The 26,366-nt window shown below is 47.1% G+C and overlaps 1 protein-coding gene across 7 annotated transcripts in view; it reads right to left on the reverse strand.

Annotated features, from left to right (window-relative positions):
- PITPNC1 (phosphatidylinositol transfer protein cytoplasmic 1) overlaps positions 1 to 26,366 on the reverse strand; it is a 274,075-nt gene that overhangs the window by 88,522 nt on the left and 159,187 nt on the right. For all 7 annotated transcript variants that reach the window (XM_043585056.1, XM_043585059.1, XM_043585058.1 and 4 more), the window contains one exon: positions 4,600 to 4,671. In XM_043585056.1, coding sequence (XP_043440991.1) covers positions 4,600 to 4,671 — 72 coding nt within the window. The remainder of the gene's footprint in view (positions 1 to 4,599; positions 4,672 to 26,366) is intronic.

Raw genomic sequence — 26,366 nt, forward strand, 5'->3', positions numbered from 1 at the left:
GAACGGGCAAAGAAGTCTAATCAGGCCAGGGTTGGCCTGTCTGGTCTAAAGCAAGACCTGGGGATCTATGGAGTGGAGCCAGGCAGAGGCTGGGGTGGGAGCTTAGACAAGTTGGGCGCCATGACAGAGAGATGAAGCCCAGGACCCCACGGGCAGTCAGCAGGCTGGGGAGGAGGCGGCAATCCAGGGGACAACAGCTGGCATTTCTCCTGGAGGCAGCAAACTGTGCTGACAAGGACTGCATGCGAGTGCCCGGGGGCTTAGCGCTTCTCTTGTTGACCGGCCCAGGTCTCCGAGGGCAAGGACAGAGGATGCTGATGCCAACCCCGGGTCCTGACTTTAGGGTGGCTAACCTGGGATTTCAAAGTCCTACCAGAGTAGTGAAAAGAACTCAGCCCCTACCACAAAGGGATACGAGATAATAAAATGACAACCATGGACATTCTTTTTGACTGTTTGAATTCAGCAGAGAGAATAAACCAGAAGATCACGCTGGTCCTATCAACCCATGGGGATCATGGTGAGCCTGCGCATGCCCTCACGTCTCTCCGAATGGCGCAGGTACGATCTGCTCATGAGGACACAGCCATAGAGGAAAAGAGAAAGCAGGAGAATTTGTTTGTAAAGACTGAAAGATATTTGAAAACATTTCTCCCCCACCCTATTTTCAGATTGTGCTGCTTAACGCAGCGCAGGCACGTCTGCTCTGTATCACCCGTTTCCTGATGGTCCTCAGCCACATGGAAACATCAAAAAGGTCGAGCCCATTTCAAGTACACTTAAGTGTGGAATACAGTCCAGCCATTAAAAATGATACAGGGAAGGGGCGCCTGGGTGGCTCAGTCAGTTCAGCATCTGACTTTGGCCCAGGTCATGATCTCACGGTTCACGGGTTTGAGCCCCGCATTGGGCTCTGTGCTGACAGGTCAGAGCCTGGAGCCTGCTTCGGATTCTGTGTCTTCCTCTCTCTCTGCCCCTACCCCGCTCATACTCGCTTGCTCTCTCTCTCTCTCAAAAATAAGTAAACATTAAAAACATTTTTTTAAAAATCATATAGGGAAGGATACACCACGACATGTTAAAAACAGTCTACTGAGTGATTCAATATTGGGGGAATTGGTCAAAAAATAAATTTATTCATGGTCTGCAACATGAACATGAAGTGCTATCAGCAGTAATCTCTAAATTACAGAAAAATTACTGGCTTTTCTTTTCCTTTTTTGGGGGGTACCCTTTTGCATTTTCCAGGTTTTAATAACCATGTATTAATTTTCCAATCAGAAAAGTCATTATTGGGGCGCCTGAGTGGCTCAGTCGGTTAAGCATCCGACTTCGGCTCAGGTCATGATCCTGCGGTTTGTGAGCTCGAGCCCCGCGTCGGGCTCTGTGCTGACAGCTCAGAGTCTGGAGCCTACTTTGGATTCTGTGTCTCCCTCTCTCTCTGCCCTTCCCCTCCTCACACTCTGTCTCTCTGTCTCTCTCTGTCTCTCAAAAATAAATAAACATTAAAAAAAAAAAAAGAGAGAGAGAGAAAAGTCATTATTTTACCAAGGGTTCAAGTTTAAGTACGATGTAACATTATCTTAGACATTGAGGTTTTAATGTAGTTGGCCACCACAGCACCTTTTATTTCAGGCTGCTGACAGGGATATGGTCCAAACCTTTTCCCTTGAGGTTACCAACCACCAAGGGACGCTAACCATTGGAGATCCTGAACTTATGGGGGGAAGGTACCCCAGCCAGTGGCATTCCTCTCTCCTGTGGAAAGTTCCAGGAATTCTGGAGAGGGCATTTGGCTGGGACAGATGGTGAGATCTATCAAGTGGTCAAATTCTGAGATCTGCTGGATGCTGTTCTGATGTGAGTCCCTACAACCAGGGGTGAGCAAACACTTTTCAAGTAGTAAATAGTTGAGGTTTTATGGGCCACACGAGCTCTGTTGCAATTATAAAACTCTGCTGTTGTAGCATGAAAGCAGCTTAGATGATACACAAATGAGTGAGCGTGTGGTTGTGTTCCAATAAAACTTTATTGGCAAAAAAGGTAGTTTGCTGACCCCCGATAAACCCCAGGTTTCTTAACTTAGTTCAGGAAGCTGAAGTGACCTGGTACAAGCCAAGTCAGTCCCTGCAAATATAGTAATATCCCCTTGTCCGCATGTCGCGTTCCGCGGTTTCGGTTACCCACGGTCACCCGTGGTCTGGAAGCAGATGAACCTCCATCGGACCTGTCACCAAAAGGTCAATAGCGGCCTAATGGTTACGTCACTGCCTACATCATTCAACATGCTTCATCTCATCACGTACGCATTTTATCACCTCACGTCATCACAAAAAGGCTGAGAACAATCAGATATTTTGAGAGAGAGAGAGATCATATTCATATAATAAAAGTTATTATTAGCTTTAGTAAAAGCTAAAGAATATTGTTATATTGTTCTATTTTATGACTGCGGTTGTTGATTTCTTACTTGTGCCTAATTTAGAAATTAAACTTTATAATGGGTACATATATGTAAGAAAAAACCCAGTATATATACAGTTCGGTATTATCTGTGGTTTCAGGCATCCCCTGGGGGTCTTGGAATGAATTTTTCCTCTGCAGCGATGGGGGGGACAACTGTACAAGGCTCATTACGGAATGCTGCTCTGTCAGCTCTTTCCACTCTCAGGGGTTAGCAGTGGTGGCTCTCTACACTGAAGGAAGGGAAGCCCATTATTGTGCTTATATTTTAAATTATTTACTCTGTTGGTTTTTCCCCCAGCTAAACTAGGAGTACCTGACGTTTGAGAACCGAGCCTGCATTTTTTTAATACCATGCATACAATTCATACAGTGACATGTAAATAGAAGGTGCTTGATACGCCCTTGCTGAAGACTGAGTGAATAAATGAGTTTCCTCCCACACCAAGCTGGTGTGAAAGGTAGTTCTTGAGTGACGCCCCTTGGGAACCACTCACGCTCCGTCCAGGCAGATTCCACCTTGAAAGGGCAAGCTGTGTTCCCCACAAATACACCTACACCTTCTAGAAGAATTTGTTACTGCCACAGGCAGGAACTTTCTGGAAGATATTTCTAGAAGATATCAATGTAAAGAGCCATAGAGTAGGCCTGGCCAAAGCTGTTCTTTCTAAAGGGTTTCTTAGTTCTTTTCAGTGATTGTTTTCACATGAATAAAAGATTTCAAGTTGCTGATGCTTAGGAGTCCTTAGATCTTGCCTCGTGGCACTTCGTTACCTCCACAACTTCCTGCATCCTGTTTTGCATTCCCTTGGCTGTGTCAAGGCACCACAGGGATCACCTAGTCAGGAAATTCTCTCTTGACCATTATGACCCTGTCTCAGTCTTCATCATTCTCCACAAATGCAAAACACGTAAATGACGTAGAAGAAGACGTGTAGCTTCTCGATCCAGGCTCTTCCCCGAGTGGATCCTGATGGAACCCACAGCCCAATCTCAGGGTGAGGCTCTCGACAGGTCAAAACATCCACTCCCCAAGAGAAGGCAATTCAAAATTATATTGCCCAAACAGAAAGAGGCTGGCGTAAATGCTAGGTCAGATGGATTCTCAGCAATACTTATCAACTTCATGGCTGAGATCTAGTAAGAGTCAGAATGTCCCACAAGGTAAGTATTTTGCAGGAGGGGTACGCTGATTTTAATGTGGGATATGTGTGTATATATGTGAATATAAGCATAGTCCCGAAAAAATATACAGCATGCGCACATATATTTGCTTGCATTCATTTTTCTAGGTAAATGTGAACAGTCACTGAGAAGACGTATGCTCAATCCAATGACCAGAAACCGAATCCTGGAGTTCAAGGTCCCCACTGTCCCCCTCAAATGCCAGTGACAACCACTCCAGGCCACAGAGATTTCCGCACGGAGGCCCATGGAAAGTACATAAAGATGGGAAGAAAGGCGGGACTGCAAAGTAATTCCAGGGAGAAATCCCAGGGAAATGGCCCCAGAAAGCAAATGCCAGAACTTGTCTGGGGTCCTAGGTACAGATCCTCCTGCTGGGTGCTGGGTCTGGCCACCTAAGGGGCTGTGAAAAGTGCCGCGACTCTGAGAGCCCAGCGGATGAGGGCACAGTACAAAATGGGGGTTCTACAAATGTCCACTGATGGATAAAGAAGATGTGGTGTACATATATACAATGGAGTATTACTCGGCAATCAAAAAGAATGAAATCCTGCCATTTGCAACAATGTGGATGGAACTGGAGGGTATTATGCCAAGTGAAATAAGTCAGTCAGAGAAAGACAGATACCATGTTTTCACTCATGTGGAATTTGAGAAACTTAAGACATAGGGGAAGGGGAGGAAAAATAAGTTACAAACAGAGAGGGGGCAAACCATAAGAGACGCTTAAACAGAGAACAAACTGAGGGTTAATGGGGGTAGGGGGGCAGGGAAAATGGGTGATGGGCATTGAGGGGGTCACCTGTTGGGATGAGCCCTGGGTGTTGTATGTAAGCGAAGAATCATGGGAATCTACCCCCAAAACCAAGAGCACACTGTATACACAGTATGTTAGCTAACTTGACAATAAATTATCAAAAAAAACCCCAAAACCATGGGGGCTCTACTCACGCGGTCGTTGCTTCCTTTGTTGTCTTCATACTTGGTTTCTATATGAATGGAGAATTTTGGCAGAAAGGAACACTACGGGAAAAAAAAGGAAACTTTCATTAGCATACCATTCTTCCTCTCTTTACACCCTCAGTACAGCCGCCGGATGCTCTCCTGACCGTCACGTCGGGAGCACCATTCTCGATCAGCAATGTTAAGATACTAGGTCAACATCCAAATTCGGACAGAAAAAGCCGCCCTTGGCAACATGAACACAATCGCATCCAGAAGCCAGGCCGGAGAGAATGACCAAGCAATGGAAGGCACGTTGTCCATTTCCAGAAAGAATACGTCCTGTCAGTCCTACCACAGGCTTTAGAAAAGCGAACCCCTGAAACAGAGGCAGGTCCGGTCCCGGGGTGCTGACCTCTGCGGCGAGAAGCTGTCACTGCTGGGGACCCAGCCTTCACCTTCACGTAAGTATTCCCATAGAGCAAGGGAGGTAGTTAGTATGGGAGAGCTTTAAGAGAACAGATTACCGAAGTCAGACACACCTGGCTTTTCGTTTCGAATTTATGACTGGATAGCTATGTGAGTTTGGACAAGTCATTTAATTTTTCTGAGCCACGGCAGTATTAATATGGGGATAATAACTATTACCCAGGAGTGACTTTTTGAGGGTTAAGTCATCACGTGTGTAAGTCGTGTAAGTGCCGGGCGCAGAGGAGGCATTCAGCAAATGACAGCAATTGGCTGCGGTAAGCTTGCTGTAAAAGGCAGCCCCCCTTTTTGCCAGCACGAGGGGGAAAAACCCCCAAACACTCTGCCCTACCATCCCCGTCTCACTGAACCACATTGTGTGCATTAAGTGGACCTCAAGGGTTAAGGTGGCTTGAGAAGAGGCTTTTGATGGATGTTGATGTAACCTCCCGCCTGCTGCCACTGAGCTGGCCAGTGACTTCCTCGGCCACCAGAGATGGGACTGAAGGCCTAATAGGTAAAATGACCCGGCAACTCCACCGGGAGCTGCAGGTGTCGGAGAAATGAGACGTCTGCCGACAGGCTCACAATCCTGAGTCTGGCTTTCATTTATTTACCCCACGTGCACAGAGCACATATTCTCTGTATCAGGCACCAGTCTAAGTATGTCCAAGTGCTCGTTCATTTATTCCTCCTAACTATGCCATGAAGTAGATACTACTGTTATCAGCCCTGCTTTAGAGACGACGGAATGGAGGCAAAGAGAGGTTAAGTAAACGGCCCATGATCACACAGCTCGTCAACAGTAGCATCAAGATAGCAAGGCTAGTGGCCTGGTCCCAGTGTCCTTGCTTTTCATCACCCCTGCCCCCAAGCTGGTTCTCAAAGTGGGGTCTCCACACCTGTAGCAGTACCTGTCAGAAATGCCAATTCTTGGGCCCAACCCCGTACCCACTGAATCAGAAACTCCAGGGAAGGTGCCCGGGCATCTGTGTTTCACAAGCCATCCAGGGGATGCAGATGTGGGCTTGCACTGGAAAACCACCTCATTACCCCGTGCGTGGGGAAAAAACCATGCATTATCTAAAATCCATTAGTCCCCAATCCCTCACCCCACGTGCTTCATCCCCCCAAGTCCAGGATCCCCTTTCAGCCTAGCTGAGAACCCCGGTGGCGTGTGTACAGGAAGGCAGAGGCCTCGGACGTGCCATTGATAATTCTGACATCACGTGACTGTGTGCATTCGGCGTTCATCTGTCTCAATCCAAGTGAAACAAGCAAACTGAACCGTGACTAAGGAAACACAGAAACAATCAATCCCAGTAATTGCCTTTATGGAGAACAAGGCTCTGAGATTATTCATTAACACCTTCTTTGCTGTCTCCTCTCAAATCTCTCACTCCACAGTTGCTGCCCTCACACCCTCTGTCCCTGGGGCTTCCAAGGAGGGGCTGCTCCTCATGAATCGAGGCCCTGGAGGAATCGGAGCGGCTCAGAAACCCATGGCAGAGCTCTTGACATGTGAACCTGGAGAGATGCACCTGCCAAGACCCTTTTAAAAATGTCAAGCCTTCCGGCAAACTGATCGGTCCTTTTTAACCCATAATTCATCTGACAATCAACTTAATGCGTGCACAGAGCCAGATGGCGAGAGAACAGAGCCGTCCTGGGTGGGGAGCTGGGTCCGGGTGCATCAGAGTGGAACCCCACAAGGAGTTTTTATCGGTTGAAACTCTAAACCACTTAACTAAGGTCAAACAAATGAATCTGGGTATTCAACCCAAATATGAAATGCAAAACTCTTATGCAAATTAGCAGATGCGGTTATTTTTGAGTCAAGGGCTTAGGTTATTTTCATATCAGAATGACAATCTTGCCAGAGGCAGGGAGCACACCTGGCTCCGGCGAGGCAGCGGGGAAAACCCGGATCGGACAGGTCAACTCTGGGCTGGTCAAGGTCTTCCCCTATAGCACCGGGGTTCGGGACTGATAATCTCCATGGGCTATCTGATGGCTGGTTCTCAGAGCCCCAGAGGCTGGTGTCTCAGCCTCTGAAGGTGGAGGATCTCTGGCCTGGGGCATTTCCAGAAAGATCACTAAAAACTTTCCGGCTAGAAGTCTATCTCGAGATCGAGTTCTGCTTGCCGTACACAGGTTAACTTCCCTAAAGACCCAGCCCACAAATCCTAGTAGAGCCTCGGTGATTAAGCAAGGTTCTTCTTTCTCCCTGGCCGGCTTCCTGTTGTGTCTCACTACTGAGGTTGTCATAAATCCCTCCCCTTCTCTAGACCACCCAGGTCTAGAGAAGTCTGCGGGCTTCCCTCTTCCCCCCTCGCAACTAGTAAATTTGATTCATAGTTTAACGAGGCCATGTGATAGAGACACCAACAACTTCCCTCTCCTCCGCTGCTAATCTGCTTATTTCTATATGCTGTTTCTTATTCCTTGCGAATCAGACAGAGATGTTGCTTTCTGTATTCCAGTGGAAAATAATGTAACGACAAGGACTGAAGCAGTGAGGGCAGCAGACCCAGGCTCAAATCTGAGATGTATGGATTTGAGCGAATTATTTTGGCATTCCCGGCCTCAGTTTCCTCGCAACCGAAGGGAGACCACCCTTCTCTACTCTGTAGGAGTGTTGAGAAGATCTCTGAGATCATTCCAGTAACCCCCAGCACAGTGCCTGGCACATCGCAGGTGCACAGCAAAAAATTTTAAGTCTCTTCCCTGGAAACTTGTTCCGTCGATTACTTGCATCTTCTCCCTGCTTCCTTCCCGCAGCCTAAAAATATCATGAAAGGTGTCATCTTCCTAAAAAACTAGTATCAAAGTACCCTTGGTGATGTTCCTTCCTTCATCCACAATTAATTCCATTTCCCTTTGTCTCTCCATCAAACTCTATTAAAAAAGTAGCCCATGCTCTGCTGTTTTTTCGCCTCTCCCCTCTTCTCACCCAGAGCAACAGGGTATGGAAACAACCGAGAGTCAAAGAATTTTCTTTTTCTTTTTTTTTTTTTTAAATTTTTTTCAACGTTTATTTATTTTTGGGACAGAGAGAGACAGAGCATGAACGGGGGAGGGGAAGAGAGAGAGGGAGACACAGAATCGGAAACAGGCTCCAGGCTCTGAGCCATCAGCCCAGAGCCTGACGCGGGGCTCGAATTCACGGACCGCGAGATCGTGACCTGGCTGAAGTCGGACGCTTAACCGACTGCGCCACCCAGGCGCCCCTAGAGTCAAAGAATTTTCAAACAAACATCGCTTCCCTGCCGCCCACACCCTGAGGGACTCTCTATCCTGTTCGGCAGGAGTCAAGAATTCCACCTTTCTGGAAAGCGGTTCCTTCTCTGCCTTCCGTTCCCTCCCCCACCCCTTCAATGGAGGGGTCCCCTAGGATTTTGTCCTCTGCCCTATTTTCTTGCACCAAACCCTCTCCCCTGGGGAATCTCATCTGCCCCTCACTTTTCCTAGACCATGTTATCAGGCTGCCTCCCAGGCTGACGTCTAACCCCACCTGCTTTTCTCACGTAGGCAGCTCCCCGCCGGCCATCCCCAGCAAGGGTCCAAACTGAAAGGTCCATACTGAATTAGAATGTTCCCTGCACTGTACGAGATTCCTGGGGCTGCCGCAGCAAACTGGTACAGGCAGGGTAGTATAAACGGGAGCAGTTTACCTGCTCAGTTCTGGAGCCCAGAAGTCTGAAATCAAGGTGTTGGCAACGCTGCCCTCCCTCGGAAGGCTCCAGCGAGAACCCTTCCCTGCCGCTTCCAGCTTCTGGTGGCCCCAGGGGCTCCCTGGTTTGTGGTTGCCTCTCTCCAGTCTCTACCGGTGTCTTCACATCACCCTCTTCTCTCTGGGAGTCCTCTCCTTTTCTTATAAGACACCAGTTACTAGATTCAGGCCATCTTAAATCTAGTGTGATTTCATCTTGCACCTTGAGGTCCTTAAACTAATTATATCTGCCAAGAACCTGTTTCCAAAAAGGTCACGTTCTGAGGTTCCAGTGGACACGAATTTTGAGGGGACACCATTCGATCTATTACACTCACCCATCATGGCCAGTGAACCCCCAAATCCTGCTGGCTCAGCTTCCCCCCTTAAAGGCAAGACCTAGAATCTTCTATATCCGATCCTAATTTTCCTTATATCTCTGTCCTGTATTCCTCCCATAGTCCACCACAGAAGAGTGCTCGCCACTCCCTGGAACACTTCTGGCTGCCATGTCTTTTTTGGTTTTTTGGGGTTTTTTTTTTTCCTGCCTACAGTTCCCTCAGCCTGAAGTCTCCTACACAGCCCATCTCAAATCCCATGTCAGAATGTTGACCCCATGTGCGCGGGTAGCGTTCTGTTTGTACCTGTGTCAAAGCACTTATCTCCTTGTCCATCATCACCATTAGCTGCCAGGTGTCCGCCTCACCAGCCAGAAGATAAGTCTGCAACACTGTTCCATCAAGAAGACCCCCTCCTCACTCCCTGCTGCCACGAGGAATGGCGTAAGTCACAGTCACCCCGTCATTCGGGCATCAAAGCTCCTGTGACGGAGGGCTTTGCTCCAGCTAGGAATACGCCATCTCACCTGGTCACTCTCACACTTCTCGAAGTGGAGTACCCCACCTTCCAAACCTAGACTTTCTCCAAACACGTCACATCCCCTAAAGATTCTGACACATCCCCTAAAGATTCTGACACATTTCCATCGGGGAGGGGGATTCCATAACACTGAAGGAATGATCGGGAGTGTGGGAGCAGGAAAAAAAAAAAAAAGGGAACCCAGACACAACCAACTGGAGCATGCTGCAGGAAGGGAGACGTCAGGAGCGTCCCCCATTGGCTGAACCTGGAAGGCGTCAAGGGATTCGGAGGACTCCTATGCTCTCTAGGGCACAGTCACTTGGGAACACTGAACACTTAAGTCCCATCTGGCCCATGACCCAACATGAAGGACAACCTGAAGGAAAGACTAAAACCCTCCCGCCAGATAGAATGCTCAGATGGCCCCCAAGATTCCCAGCCCTTGATAAACACACCTGGCACAGTTCCTTCCCCTCAAGTGTGGGCAACACCTGTGAGCACCATAGGGTAGGAGCCCCTCTGATCGGATTACCAAGGTGATCAGTTGGTGCACCTTACATAAGACTTCTTTTTTGAAGAAGCAGAGATTCTGGCTGCTCTTGAAGAAGTGAGCGGCCATGAGGGGAGAGGCCCATGTGGCCAGAGCCCGAGGGAACCCTCCAGGAGCCGAGAGAGAGAGAGAGAGAGAGAGAGAGAGAGAGAGAGAGACACCTCGGGAGACCAGCCAACGAGAAAAGTGGACTTCAGTCCTACAACAGCAAAGAACCGATACTTGCCAAAAAACTAGTGAGCTTGGAAGAGGACCCTGAGCCTCAGATGAGATTGGAGCCCAGCCGAGTGAGGCTCTGAGCCAGGACCCTGCCAACCTGCGCCCGGGAGACACTCTGAGGCCGTAAATGCGTGTTGTTTTAAGTTGCTACGTTTGTGGGAAATTGGTTATGTGACGACAGAAAAGCCAACACAACACCCAACCTCAAGGATCCAACCACTGCTTCCCTTTCAAATCACCCATCCGGCTTTCATCTGAGTAAAAGATCACTCAAGTTGAAGTGTGAACAGGTCCCAGGAAATGGGGACTCTGTACTCTTGGAACTTAGTAGCTCCGGCTGTGAGGTCAACTGCTTTGTCAACGACCACAGAGAGAGCAGGACACAACGACCCCACAGGAAGCAAGAATACAGTAGAAGGAATACAGATTTTCGAGTGAGATGCACGTTAGTTCGAGCCCTGGCTTCTTTTTTCACAAGTTACCGTGCGATTCGGAGTAAATTCCTTAGTCCCTTTGAGCCTTCGTTTTCTCACCCGTAAAACGGAGACGATACCAACCTCAGCACCGTGGGGTGAAGACTGAATGATCTAACAAAGGGCCATGCAGTGTCTGGCAGGACAGGTCCTCAGGTGCTGGCCCGTGCCACCGTACCGGTCCTCACGAGATCCCACAGGCTCCGCGGGGAGAAAATAAACCGGGTGGGGAGATCCTCCGCGGCATAGGTGCATGGACACACTGGGAGGCTGTGGGCTTGTGGGTGCGGTGCAAGAAAAGCACACTTGATTGGTCCTTCCCACGACGTGGGCGGTGGCCATGCCACAGAGCGGGTTTGGGCTTTTTCCGCCTCGCTCTGCCGCCGGACCCACTCTGTTGTTGAGGACGCGTCCTATCGTCCGCGCCCACAGTGTCCTCCTTTTCCTGAAAGCCTGGGGAGCTCCTGCCTCTGAGCAGGGGCTCGATTCCCTGACCTCTCCTCTGCTTCCCTCGACCCCCTGCCAGCTTCAGGCAGGGAAACAAGAACACTACCGGGATCCCCGTGGACTCTCTTCCTTCCTAGATGTAAAGCCTCTACGCCTGCGCGTTCACTCAGCCTTATTACAAAAACTGAGGTTCAGGCGAGTTGAAAAATAGCATCACAAAACAGCATTTGGGAGCCCCGGGGGCCCCACGAGATGACCCTGCTTACAGGCAGAAGATTGGGGCAGTGACTCTAGGGTAGTAAGATGAGGCAGGGAGACAGGCAATAAAATGCCCTAATCCCCTTGGAGCCTGGGGGACACCATGAGTCATTTCAGCCCCTCCCTGCTCTCCTTCCTCTCCTGGGCCCTTTCAAGATCTGGAATCTTCTTTCTCACGAAAACTCTCTTTCTCCCTTTCTCTTCTTGACTAGAAAAACAGCTTGGCCAGGAGAACTGTAACAAATATTCACTTTCTTACACCCAGGGTCTGTTTTGCCCCTAACCCCGTAAAAATAGTAGCAGTGTCACGGAGAAATCAGAGAAACGAGGCAGAGTTCTGCCGTCATCTCCACTTTGATTTGCTAGCTTAGATCCTCCGGAGCCAGAAGAGTCTCAGTAGGGCTGCTGTCATCTGCTCCCGCTGTGACCAAGCTTCCTTTGTACCCAGTATCTACACATCTTTCATTTGCCTTCCTAACGCAACGGCAGCCAAGGAGATCGCCGGGTACCTGTGAAATCTCTAGCACCTAAAGCTGAATGTGCACGAAGGTGATGGTTCTTTGTCGAACATTTGAACGCATGTGCTTGTATCTTTTGGAAGTGACGAGAGAATCTGCAGTTGGGGAAAAAGAATGCCAGGAAAAACAAGCAGAGTACCTCCCTCGGCTTCTGCAAGAATAATTTTCCAGACCAAGCAACTCCCAGGTTCAGTGTCGGGAAACGAAAGCAGCCTATGCAAAATGCACGGCAGGGCTGAATTTTCAATTCACTACAGACACGCTTTGGAAAAATGAAAGGGCTATTTTTAGTCCAGTGATTGATTAGGGTTGCTATGGCAATCAGAAACACTTACGAGAAGAAAACTAAATGTAAGCAAGTCTTAAAGAGAAAGGGGCAAGCCCATGGGAATTTCGTAGCTAGCTTCTGGGTGGTGCTGAAAACCCTTTCTGCAGTCCCCACACGTGCACAGAGAGAGCAAATGGTGGCTGCAGAGACCCAGGCAGGGGAGTCAAGTCTGAGGCTCTCCGGGGGGCTGCCCTTCGGAAGCGTGCGGTGACAAAACTTCTGGAAGAATGAGCACCATGCAGGTAGAGGATCGCCATTCCTGTCATGCTATAGACGCCCACAGCACCCATGAAAACCATGAGCTAAAGGGTAGTAATCCCACCCTACATCACTTTACAAAGGAAAGTGAAAATCATATTCTCTCTCACAGTATAGTTCTTTTTAAAAAATTTTAATCTTTATTTATTTTTGAGAGAGTAAAAGAGAGAGAGAACTCGTGCCGTGGGGGAGGGGCAGAGAGATGGGAGAGAGATGAGGTGGGGGGGGGGAGAGAGAGAGAGAGAGAGAGAGAGAGAGAGAATCCCAAGCAGACTCTGCATTGTAAGTGCGGAGCTCAGGGTGGGGCTCGAACCCAGGAACTGTGAGATCATGACCTCAGCCAAAGTCATATGCTCAACTAACTGAGCCACCCAGCCACCCCTCCGTTTAACCTTTTTTTTTTTAAATATATTTTTTTTAACGTTTATTTATTTTTGAGGCAGAGAGAGACACAGCATGAACGGGGGAGGGGCAGAGAGAGAGGGAGACACAGAATCCGAAACAGGCTCCAGGCTCTGAGCAGTCAGCACAGAGCCCGATGCGGGGCTTGAACCCACGGATCGCGAGATCGTGACCTGAGCCGAAGTCGGACGCCTAACCGACTGAGCCACCCAGGCGCCCCTCCATTTAACCTTTTGAGGAACTGTCAGGTGGTTTTCCAAATCGAGTATACCATTTTACATTCCCGATATGAGGGTTCCAGGTTGTCTACATCCTTTCCAACATTTATTACTTACTGCCCAGGTGTTTCTTCACCTTGGGAAGTTTTGGTATATCTTTGGGTCAAAATGATGATGCAGGGTAACCACAGTCAGCATGCTTTATGCCCATGCTGAGACAGACATGACCCAACACTGAGGTAATGGTGACCAAAATATGAGGTAACGATGACCATAATATGGCATTATTCCAAGTATTTGATCTATAATAATTCTGTTATTAACTCTTCACCCTCGTACGACTCGATGAGGGATGTACTATCATTACCCCCATTTTAGAGATAAGAAACCAAAGCACGGAAAGGTTAAGTCATATGCCCCAAATCATGGAACATTTACATGATGGAGCTGAGATTCAGCTCAAGCTGTCAGGCAAGGAAGTTCGTGCTTGTGACCCTACATTCTGCTGCCTCTTGAGCACTGGGAAAGCACACGAGTGCTTCGAGTGGAGTTGAGCACTCGGTCAGGGGTGATGGTGACTAAGGCAGAGGCTTTGCTTTTCAGTTTGTCCTGTGGCCCCTGAGAACAAAGAAAATGTGTGTGTGTGTGTGTGTGTGTGTGTGTGTGTGTGTGTGTACATCTGCCAAATGATAGATGTGTCCTACTTCAAACAAGCCCGAAGAAGAAAACAACTGTTTACTCAAAAGGTAAATTGAGGGGCGCCCGGGTGGCTCAGTCGGTCAAGTGTCCGACTCTGGATTTCAGCGCAGGGCACAATCTCACAGTTTGTGGGATTGAGCCCTGCATTGGGCTCTGTGCTGTCAGCACAGAGCCTGCTTTGGATTCTCTCTCTTCCTCTCTCTCTCTGCTCCTCCCCGCCCCCTCTCAAAATAAATAAATAAATAAACGTTAAAAATAAAAGAAAGATAAACTGGGGAAGTAATTATTCACCGAAGAAATTCACAGTGATATCCCTTCAAATGCCAAAATATCCTAGTACCTTTCAAATACAATCATTTTCAAAAATTGATTTTAAATATGATGGCTTAAGTTGATTCCCGCTGTGAAGTACTTTCAAAACCCTGCTCGGGACTCAAGGAAGGGCAGAAATTCTCAAGTGTAAAAAATATTACGAAGAAAAAAAACATTCATTATCGCATTGCTGTTGTATTTTACGATAAACATCTACTTTTAGAAAAGACATGGAAACAATCCAAAGACCACCAACAGAGGGTTGGTTAAGTACGTTACGGTGAACTCTAAAGCCATTAAAATGTAAAGTGTTAAGACAGGATGATCCATTTTTGTAAAAAGAAAACAGAAACATGCTTAAAGAAAAAAAAAAAGCATGTTAGTATATGCACAGAAAACATGGAGAAACAGACACCAAAATATTCTCATGGAGATCAGCAGAAATCACGAGCCCCTTTTATCTGCCTTCATATACATTTTTATATTTTTATGTTTTAATTTTTTTAATATTTATTTTTGAAAGAGAGAGAGAGAGAGAGACAGAGTGTAAGTGGGGGGTGGGCAAGAGAGAGGGAGACCCAGAATCCAAAGCAGGCTCCAGGCTCTGAGCTGTCAGCACAGAGCCTGAGGTGGGGCTCGAACTCACTCAAATGGTGAGATCATGACATGAGCCGAAGTCAGATCCTCAACCGACTGAGCCGGGGAGCACCCAGGCGCCCCCTGATACACATTTTTATAATGCTTGCATTTGACAATAAACATCTACTTTTTCAGTAGGAAAGAAAAATTCAAAGCAGTAAAAAAGTAAATAAATATGTCAATGAGATCCCAAAGGAACTATATGGGATCTAATGGAAATCGCAAGGTATTCCAGAAATTCTCTTCATTTTAGTCCACTTTAACCTAAAGGGGAGCATATTATAAAGAGCATGGTTGAGTAGATGGAGGAGGTGTAAGTGAAGGAAGTTTGGGAAATGGCTACTTCAAGTGGTTCCCATCTCATCCATCATACTTGTTCACGGATGAGGAAGGATCTCAGGGATGATACAGTCCTGGAGTTCACACGGCTTTTTAAATGGCACCAGGGTTCTTTCTACAAATAAAGCATTATGTAGGGACATGGTGGCTGGTGAGGCATGTCCATGGAACCTCCAGAACCAACACAAGCAAAGTTTGAGAACCAACGATTGAGCTCAATAGCAGTGTTTTATTGCCGGTTACCAGCCGGAATCCTTCCACGTCTGAGGACAAACCTTCCAAGGAGGCTCAAAGACAAGACTGTTAAATGGAAGACTTGAGAAGCTGGCGTGGGGTAGATGAAGTGTTTATAGGCTTTCAAAAGATCATTTCCTTTTAGCTTTTATCCGGAACTCAATGCATTCCTCTCCGGCCATCTTGTTCTGTCTCCGTGCACACGGGTCCCCCTGCTATCCGTGAACATTAAACTCAATATAGACTTGACCTTCACTCTAATGGAATTCCCCTGAAGACATTGATTCTCTGGTACTGTATTCTATATTATCATATTAGATGTACTCCAAGGCCGTACAGGGTATTTCAGCCTGAGATAGGATCATTAATAAAAATGAATCTGCAAATGTTTTCAAGTTTCACCAGCAGGAGACCTACATGAGAATGTGCCACAGGGCTCATGAGATCAAGTCTAGAATTTAGGATTTACTGTCTTTTTGGACTCTGGGGCTGCAGTCTGTGTTGTTTGTAAACTAGGAGACTATGGGTGGTCAATCTGTACGTAAAGGCAGCTGATAGATATCTAGATCTTAAAGTACCTCTCAACTTCCTTTACTCCGTTTTTAAATACTTTTCTTTGTTTTTTTTAAATTATTAATTAATTCATTAATTTTAGAGAGTGAGAGAGAGCGAGCGCACATGGTTGCACGTGAGCAGGAGAGGGGCAGAGAGAAAGAGAGAGAGAGAATCCCAAGCAGATTCCAGGATCAGCACGTAGCCCGACGTGGGGCTTGATCCCTTGACCCTGGGAGCATGAGCAGAGCCAAAATCAAGAGTTGGATGCTCAACCGACTGAGCCATCCAGGCACCCCTTCCTTTACTCTTCATGAGGAAATTTTACTCTTCCAGTTTGAAATTTTGCCCCATAATTGTAAAGTGTTTTACACACACATACACACACAGTCACATATATAAACTCCTCTATTAGGCAGAGATCCTTCACATACACACACACCAGTTTCTTTTTAAAATTTTTTTTTTCAACGTTTTTATTTTTTTATTTTTGGGACAGAGAGAGACAGAGCATGAACGGGGGAGGGGCAGAGAGAGAGGGAGACACAGAATCGGAAACAGGCTCCAGGCTCTGAGCCATCAGCCCAGAGCCCGATGCGGGGCTCGAACTCCCGGACCGCGAGATCGTGACCTGGCTGAAGTCGGACGCTTAACCGACTGCGCCACCCAGGCGCCCCCACACACACCAGTTTCAAGAAGGTGTATGTCCAGCTGTCCCTCCCATCTACTCAGAATTGCAGTCATCATGCAGGCAAAGGAGCACAGGAAGGAAGGGGGGCTATCTGGGCTTCCACTGGGTTCTTGGGTTCCGAGGGCCATGTATGACTTTACACCTAGATAGGGTGGGTGGCAATGCAATGGGGTGACTGGGAAAATAAACTGCAATGACAGTTCCAGAAAACTGAGAAGAGGAACCCAGGTGGAGGAGGAGGAGGAGGAGGAGGAGGAGGAGGAGGAGGAGGAAGAGAAGAATTTTAAATTATTTTTTTTAATGTTTATTCTTACATTGAGAGCAACAGAGCACGAGCGGGGCACGGGCAGAGAGAGAGAGGGAGACACAGAATCAGAAGCAGGCTCCAGGCTCCGAGCTGTCAGCACAGAGCCCGACGCGGGGCTCGAACTCAAGAACCGCGAGATCATGACCTGGGCCGAGGTCGGACGCTTAACCCACTGAGCCACCCAGGCGCCCCAAGAAGAAGACTTTTAAAGCAAAGAGAAGGAGAAAGGGATTGCATGTAAAGGATAACGATGACGATGAGTCCGAGTGACTTCCCTAATATATGCTACACAGGAAGAAAAGGGTGGCCAAGAAGAACAGTGGGGCCTGAAAGAGAAATGGGGGAGGACGAGAGGACGGGACCGAGTGGAAGGAAAACATCTGTCTGTATTCCAGTCCCCAGCCTCTGCGAGGCTACTCAGCAGCTTGCACCCTACACTGAGGCTCTCTGTTCATTCATTAGTTCATTCATCGCAGGAGCCTCTTCCGTCCTCTGACAAGCTGAGTAACAGCATCTTGCAGGAGACGCAAGGCCAGGAGGGAGAGGCAGCGAAGACATGAATGAAAGTATGTTTTCTCAATGGGGCATGGTTTGCTCCTGGCGCCTCTACGAAAATCGAGCAGGGAAACTAAATTCAGGCTCATACAGTCTAAAGCTGGACCTGTCACGGAGAAATAAGCAGAAGGTGCCTGTGAATACTGATAGCTACACACAATGAAGGCAGGACAGGGATTTAAAGAGACAGGCAGAACACATCCAATGAAAAAGAATTACACGTAAATAATAGAGATGGGAAAGACTCAGAGGAACTCCCCAAATACACAGGCTGCATAGCAAACTTTATGACAAGCCTTCTCAATTAAAAACTGTAAGAACCACCCCTCTGAGCCAAACCAGGCACATTCCTTATTTAAAAATATATTAAAACAACAACAACAACAACAACAACAAATCGCACTCACTCTTAAAAAGAAGATCAATGTTGAGATTCTGAACTGAAAAGATGTTAGATACCACATAGTTGAGATTATCTTAGTGGTGAGAGGGTCAAAAACACGGGGGCAATTTTGCACTCACTTAATTTTAATCACCAAATTTAGGCAATTTATTGTATTTTTTTAATTTTTTTATTAAAAAAAAATTTTTTTTCAACGTTTATTTATTTTGGGGACAGAGAGAGACAGAGCATGAACGGGGGAGGGGCAGAGAGAGAGGGAGACACAGAATCGGAAACAGGCTCCAGGCTCCGAGCCATCCGCCCAGAGCCCGACGCGGGGCTCGAACTCCCGGACCGCGAGATCGTGACCTGGCTGAAGTCGGACGCTCAACCGACTGCGCCACCCAGGCGCCCCGGCAATTTATTGTATTTTTACACAACGAAATCTGCCCCACAAAATCTGTGCAGTTGTACTATTCTTCCCTCCCCAACATACACCGAACACAATTCCATAGGTACTAATAAACCAGAGAAGAGAAATCCACTTTTCAGTGCCACAAGTGGAAAACAGAAAACAAAAGAGAAGGAAGATTCTATGAAACATGTATTTTCTCTCTGATGACTGACCCGTATAAAGTCATTCTGAGCGGTGTTTTAAAAAATGCAAACAATTTCAAAATGTTAACGTTATGGTAGAGAAGCCCGTTTTATCGCCTGCCCTCTCCCCCAAGATGGCTGAATTAATTTTCTTTGAAGTACAAGGAACAGCTTGGGAACAGCCAGAGGAAATGGGAAAGGGGATCCACCAGGCAAAGAACACTGCTTTTCCAAGGATCCTGAGTCACCAGGCACCAACTGACTAGGTCTGTGAATAAGGTCCCCCCGCTACCCCCTACCCTATATGACCAGTTCATTTTCGAAATGGAAACAAGTCACTGTCATCTCCGTGCAGGGCTGCCTTTGCTGTGGGGTCACACGGCACCATTTGGAAAGAAATTCACAGGTCATTACTGTTGGGAGTCTTTCAAACCACTGGTATTTGAGGAACAGTAATCACTATGCAATGTATTAACTCACTGAAATTTTATTTATTTTTTTTTAATTTTTTTTTTTAACGTTTATTTATTTTTGAGACAGAGACAGAGCATGAACGGGGGAGGGTCAGAGAGAGAGGGAAACACAGAATCGGAAGCAGGCTCCAGGCTCTGGGCCATCATCAGCCCAGAGCCCGACGCGGGGCTCGAACTCACGGACCGTGAGATCGTGACCTGAGCTGAAGTCGGACGCTTAACCGACTGCGCCACCCAGGCGCCCCACTCACTGAAATTTTAGAGAAAACAACATTTACTGAAATAGAATTGATCCACTGACCTACTTTGTGGGTGCATAATGGCTCTAACCCTGAGAGAAGTTTCTGGAGCTCCCCTAAGGTTTAGAAGGCTGTCCTTACAAAACCCAAGATCCCAAGGAGAAAATAAGTGTGGAAAGTGCTGCAGCTCCCACGTGAAGATTCACAATGTATGGCAGAAAAGTGAAGCCTCTGACAAGTCCTGCAACAATTTAAGCTTTGTAGCTTTGCATAACCCAGTGCCCAACCTAACTGGCTGTGCACAATTTAATGATAGGTGTAAGTGGTTTTAGACTCTTTCCACCTAAAATCTCTTGACCCCTGAAGATTTCTGAACTTGGCTATTCTGACTCTCGACTATTTATGGTCTATGACCTGTGTCATGACCTATGTCTCCCTTGACTTTTTTCTTTTCTTTCTCTGGGAGGGTCCTCCTCCGGCCCGTGGCTAAGTGCCGCCTTGCTCATCTGCGCCCCCAACTGGAAGACTGTTTCTTTTTGATCACCCCGATTACCTTCTGCCCTGGATATTCAGGGTTAATTGCGATGTGGAGATAAAAGTTATTTCCTAACTATCTAACCCCCATCCCTACCCTTGTCTCCATGACTCCAGAGAAGGAACACTTAAGGACCATCATTCTCTTAGCTTAGTTGAGATGGCCAGATTGTATTCTCATGTCCGTCTGAATACGACTAATCCTAGCGTTCAGGCGTTGAGTGTATTTTCTCTGTACTGGCACCTACTTCCTAGTTATGTAATTCAGTGATTTCTACGACCCTTGGCTGGGACTCAGTGGAAGGTGGGGATGGGGAGCTCAAGAAAAGCCTGATGGGCATGGAGATCATCGGTCTGCACACACAAGCACCCATCAGCACTTTCAATTATCGGGGATCTACTGAGGCTAAGATTTCAAGGAAAGTTCCTATCCAGAGCCGTTAGTTGCTTTCAGAAAAATACCTCAGCCTCCCTTGCCACTCCTGGGAAGATGGCCCGAGTTCACCTCGGGTGACTCATGATACGTTCTCAACGGTGAGCAGGCTCCACTCTCTACCCTGGCTGGTCTGAACCAACCCCAAACAACCCCATCTCTCATTGTGGCTCAACACCATTTGAGCTACTCATTCAAGAGTCATCTCCTTCTCCCTGGTCTGTTATAATTTACCCTGTCCACCTTTTTCAACTAAATAACGACAACGTGGAGGAACACGGGACAGCTCACCACCTCTGCATCTTGGGCAACAGAAGCCATTCTCACTAGTACAAAGGGGCTTCCCATCTGTCATTGCTTCTTCTGAAAATTCTTATTGAAAGAGATTTTGGCAGAGGGGAGCCTGGCTGGCTCAGTCGGTAGAGCAGGCAGCTCCTGATCTCAGGGTTGTGAGTTCAGGTTCTGCACTTGGGTGTGGAGCCTACTTTAAAAAACTAAAATCTTTAAATAAATAAATAATAAAAAAAAAAAAAAGATATTTTGGTGGAGTGGGATGGTCATGGCCCCCAAATATATATAGTAACTGTGTATCTGGGTCACCACTATCAAATTACTGTAAGCTTCAGTTTTCAAATTCGTACAAATGAGAAAAAACTTTTTCCCCTTTATCACGACCAAGGCTGAACTGATGCAGCTGAGCTGTGTTCGTAGTCCAGTGTCGCCTTTTTTTAGCTCAAGAGAAACAAAATCAGTGACTTTGGAAGGCAGCCAGTCTCTTCGGGCACCTTCCTTTGTGACTTTACAAACTACAGAAGAACCGGCAGGTTTTGAAGAACGGGCTAGATAGATAGTCCGTCCTCTGGAAAATTGTCATCGTGTTAGTCTTTGTTTACTGTGTAATTAAGACTTTTTCCTATAACCAAGCTAAAGATATTTTTTCCACTTCCTGGGCACATGGCATTTCCACGTAATCCTAACGACTCAGTCATACACAGTGATGAAAAAGCTTTGATGTTTTGATCACTGTGATAATGTTGAAGCCTTACATGACCCTAAATAGAAAGTTCTCTTGTCTGGGTTTTGTCACAAATGAGGGCAGCATGAGGTCTCAGTAATAGGCTGGACAGTCAGAGGACCTAGGGGATCCTAGGAATAGATGAACATTGCTCTGGGCTAATCCTATGAGAACAGAGAGCGGTCTAGGGTATTAGGAGCCCCTGTGTCTCCCCGGAGGGTAGGGAGGGCAGGGTGTGGTGATCCCAGCGGAGAGTCAGGCATTGGGGAAGTTTTGCTCCGGGCAAAACTTTGGGCACAGGCAGGAAATATGGGCTTGAAACGACATCAAGAAGAGGTATTTAGGATGAAAGGATTGGGGGACAAAAAGGCCAACGGAAAAGCATTTAAAACAGGAAAAAAGGATGAAGACAATTGAAAGCATCTGTCATAAATCCAGGGAGCAGAGCCTGGAGTCAGGGAGAAGAGTGGGCTCTTCCTCCCGAACTGTCGGGGCAGAGAGCGTGAGAACTTGGCTGAGTGTGAGGCAAGGGGAGGGAGGCAACTTCAGAATGACCACTGCAGCCAGAGGGAGAAACCCAGACCCCCAGTCACTGGGAAGGCAGACAGAAAACCTGTGCTATGTTTAGGATGGAAAATCAAAGTGAACTAGCCAGGAACAATGTGGCCTCCTGTAGAGAGTTAAATACAGACCTCACGTGACATTCAAAGCCACCATGACCTGGCCTCCAAGCTTCCAGGATCCAGCAATGTCACTTACCCACTGGGCCTGGAGTGTGCATGCTCCGGACTGCCCCCCCCCCCCACCCTGCCCCCACACCTCACCATCCCATATTTATATTTGAAACCTTCACCTCCAATGTGATGGCATTTGGAGGTAGGGCCTTGGAGAGGTGATGAGGTTTAGATGAGGCCATGAGGGTGGGGCCCTCACAATGGGATAAGTGCCCTCATAAGAAGAGATCAGGGCTGGCTTTCTGTTTTTCCCAGTTCTATGAAGCCATAGTAGGAGGAGGGCTTGTTCTCCAGGAACTGAATCAGCTGCTACCTCGATCTTGGACTTTCCCAGCCTCCAGAGCTGTGAGAAGTAAATGTCTGTTGTTGAAGCCACCCTGTGCATGGTGTTTTTTGTTATGCAGCCTGAACTGACGAAGACACAGCGGGTGTCTGCAGGTAGGACTTCTACTATTCCCAAGGTCCAGCTCAAATCCCGCCTTCTCCAGGAAATCTTCCCTATTTCTTCCAGGCAAAATTTCTCTCGCCTTTCTACAACGCTCTGTGCTTCAACCACAACCCTTAGCACACATATTCCTTGAAATATTGACAGTCCTACACTCATCTGCTCTCCTCTAATCTTCCCAAGCCCCGCCCCCTTTAATCCATTTCACTTCCTGAGCCAAACCTACCTGAGGCAGGAAGTACTTAAGTTGTTCTGACAGGCCACTGGATTGGCCTTCGGGTTAAGGTGGCAGGTTAACTTTAGGACAAGCTGCCGAGTTATACAGTTCCCTCTCCTCCTTTTCTTCTGGCCCACCAATGTGCCCCTGTCCTTATAACCTGACTTTTGTCCTTAAGTCTCTGACATGAGCTCTGCCCCAGTGCTGTCCCCCCTCCCATAGGGTTGCCAGAAAAAAAACAGAAGATGAGCAATCTTTCAGTAGAAGTATATTCCATGCAATACTTGAGAAGTACTAAAAACTATATGCGATTAATCTGAAAAGTCAAATTCAACAGGACATTCTGTATTTCTACTTGCTAAAGCTGGCGACTTTATCACTCCCGTATCTCATGATCAAGTCCCCCATCAAGGCCATGTCCTGCTCCTACCTGTACACCAAGCTCCGGGCCCCGGTCCAGAGACCAAGGCTCTTCTTTTCACCTTTGCTCCTTGCACCTGCTTGTCTGCCTGGATGGCCCAGTGCCACGCATTCTGCCCTCTGGTCTGAATTTCTGCCATCAGCCTCACTCAGAGCTCATCCAGCTCAGTGGGCAGGTCTGGTGTCAGCCTGCCCTCTGGGCTGAATGATGGCCTGTCCCATTTTGCCTCCAGAAAACCCTGTGCCTTGCTGATGGCTGCCACTGGAATGTCTAGCTTTTCCCCCACAAGATCGTGGCTCCCCAAAGGACAGGAGCTACTCAATGGAACCTACTAGCATGATGTTTTATACACTGTCGGTGTTTAATAAATGATTGTTGGTCTAAAACTGAAAGATGGTGCTATGGGTTGAAGTGTGTGTGTGTGTGTGTGTGTGTCCCAGCCCACCCTACCGCCCCACGATCCAGATATGTGCTTAAGTCCTAACCTGGGTTCCTCACCATGTAATCTGATTTGGATTTAAGGCTGCTGCAGATGGAATTATTTATAATAAGATGAAGTAGGGCAGGTCCTTAATCCAACAGGACTGGTCTCTCTCTCTCTCTCTCTTTTTTTTTAATGTTTATTTTTGAGAGGAGGGGAGGGGCAGAGAGATAAGGAGACAGAGAATCCCAAACAGGTTCTGCCAATGTGGGGCTCGAACCCACGAACCATGAGATCATGACCTGGGCTGAAGTCGGACGCTCAACTGACTGGGCCACCCAGTCACCTCAGGACTGGTGAACTGGTAAGAGGAGACACAGGAAGGAGGACACCAGGTGAAGGCACAGACACACACACACAGGGAGAAGATGCCATGTGAAGACGGAGGCAGAGACTGTAGTTATGCAGCCACAAGTCAAGGAACTCCTGAGGCCATCAGAACCTGGAAAGAGGCAAAGAATTCTGCCCCTATAAGGCTTCAGAGGGAGCATGGCGCAGCCAACCACTGATTCAGACTTCTAAGCTTCCAGAACCACGAGAAGATGAATTTCTGTTATTTTGTGGTACTTTGTTTCAGCAGGCCTAATCGACTACCCCAAGGATTGGGGGTACCGTTAGGGGGGAACTGACAAAAAAATAAATAAATAAAAAAAATAAGGGCCCTGGAAAAGATCAAGCAATACATCGAGTCAAACAGAAGGGGGTGAGTATGAGCCTATACAACTATAACTAACTTCTTTATGTTTTATCCCAAAAGTTTTCTCAAATAGAAATAAAATAACGTGATCCTTTGAAAGTCTGAGCTGTGTGATCAGAACTACAGCTGGGGCACCCGGGGGCTCAGTCAGTTAAGTGTCCGACTTCGGCTCAGGTCATGATCTCGCGGTTCATGAGTTCAAACCCCGTGTCAGGGCTCTGTGCTGACTGCTCGGAGCCTGGAGCCTGCTTCAGATTCTGTGTCTCTCCTCTCTCTCTGCCCCTCCCCTGCTCGTGCTTTGTCTGTCTCTCTCTCCCTCAAAAATAAATAAACATTAAAAAAAAAAAAAAAAAAAGACCTACAAGAGTCCCGTGGGGCAGAAGCTAGACAGAAGGAAAGGCCACGACCCCTGAGAAATCCGCCGTGGCCTGTGCAGAGGTCAGCATAGGAGACCGAGTCCACGTAATGGGGGCTGGCCAGAAAGCTTTTCATAGGAGGTGCGCCCCCACGGGAATGGCTTTGTCAGGAGCTGTGGTCTTCATTCTGATGCATCCCGTTTTCAGAACCAAAGTCCTCTAATGTATATTCTTAAAAACTGAACGTGATGTCAAACATTTTTCAGACTTCATTTCTCCATGAATCACCCCCACATTTCATGGTATGGTCATTGGCTTCTGGGGGAATAAGTGCCATGAGTTTTGGGTCAAGTCAAGGTGACCTAATTCTAAAGCTCGCTGAGCAAATAACTGCCTTTGCATAGTTATAGGGACATGAATTCTTTTGTCCCTGTAACTACTGATCACATTTCAAGTGAAAAAGTCCATGTACAAGCTTTCGGAGAAGCAGGAAAAAGGATAACATCAGATATCAATAAAATCAAATAATATCCTAGACAATTAGCCCCATCCGGTCTAAGAACTGGAGCCCAGTCTGCATTGAAGGGCACCAAGATGTATTCCCATTTATTCGCCCATAGGACTTCCATTGTGATGATGGCAGCTTCTAGCATTGAACATTTAGCGAGCATTCACCATGCACCAAAGACTGGGCTAAGATTTCACGTTAGATTACTTAATATAATCTTCGTATCGCCCTTATGAGATAGTTAACTACATTTTCCCCGCTTACAGATGATGAAATGGAGGTTTAGAGGGAGGTAACTTGCACAACTGTTAACAGAAGCAAGACTCAAAAGATACCCAAGCATTCCTCTTAGAGGCGGTTCAATTGCTAGCAGCCATGGAACTGGGGATAGTGTTGGTGGGGAACCATTTAATTGCCTGCTATGTACAGGCAACGTGCTAACCATTGTATACATCAGGGGTTGGCAAACTATAGCCTGGGACCCAACTGGGCCTGCTGTCCGAGGAAATTCAACCAGGTCAACATCTTTTACATATTGTCCATGGCTGCCTTCACAGTGACGGAAGCTGGCCCCCCAAGCAGAAAATATTTACTATATGACCCTTTACAGAAAACGTCTTCTAGGGGCGCCTGGGTGGCTCAGTGGGTTGAGCGTCCAACTTGGGCTCAGGTCATGATCTCACAGTTTGTGAGCTCGAGCCTCGCGTTGGGCTCTGTGCTGACAGCACAGAGCCTGCTGTAGATCCTTGGTCCTCCTCTCTCTGTGAACCTCCCCCACACATGCTCTCTCTCTCTCAAAAATAAATAAAATCATTAAAAAAAAAAAAGTCTTCTGATCCCCATGTTAAATCACTGAATCCTTCTATTAATGGCTCTATGGAAGAGGGTTTAGTCCAATTTTAGAGATGAAGAAACCGGTTCAGAGAAGTTAAGCTGCTTACTTCTAAAATGTAATATTTGTATTTTGCCAAAGAATTGCCTTTTCACAGACATTAGGGAAGAAATGGTATATACATTCCTATCATTTCGTAAAAGGAAATATATTTTATTATCTTTTTATCTAAATTTTTTTATCTAAAATTTTTTTAATCTAAATTAAAAAAAAATTTTTTTTTAACATTTATTTATTTTTGAGACAGAGAGAAACAGAGCATGAACGGGGGAGGGGCAGAGAGAGAGGGAGACACAGAATCGGAGGCAGGCT

The sequence above is a fragment of the Prionailurus bengalensis genome, chromosome E1, assembly GCF_016509475.1.
Source record: "Prionailurus bengalensis isolate Pbe53 chromosome E1, Fcat_Pben_1.1_paternal_pri, whole genome shotgun sequence".
In the NCBI taxonomy this organism is placed as follows: Eukaryota; Metazoa; Chordata; class Mammalia; order Carnivora; family Felidae; genus Prionailurus; species Prionailurus bengalensis.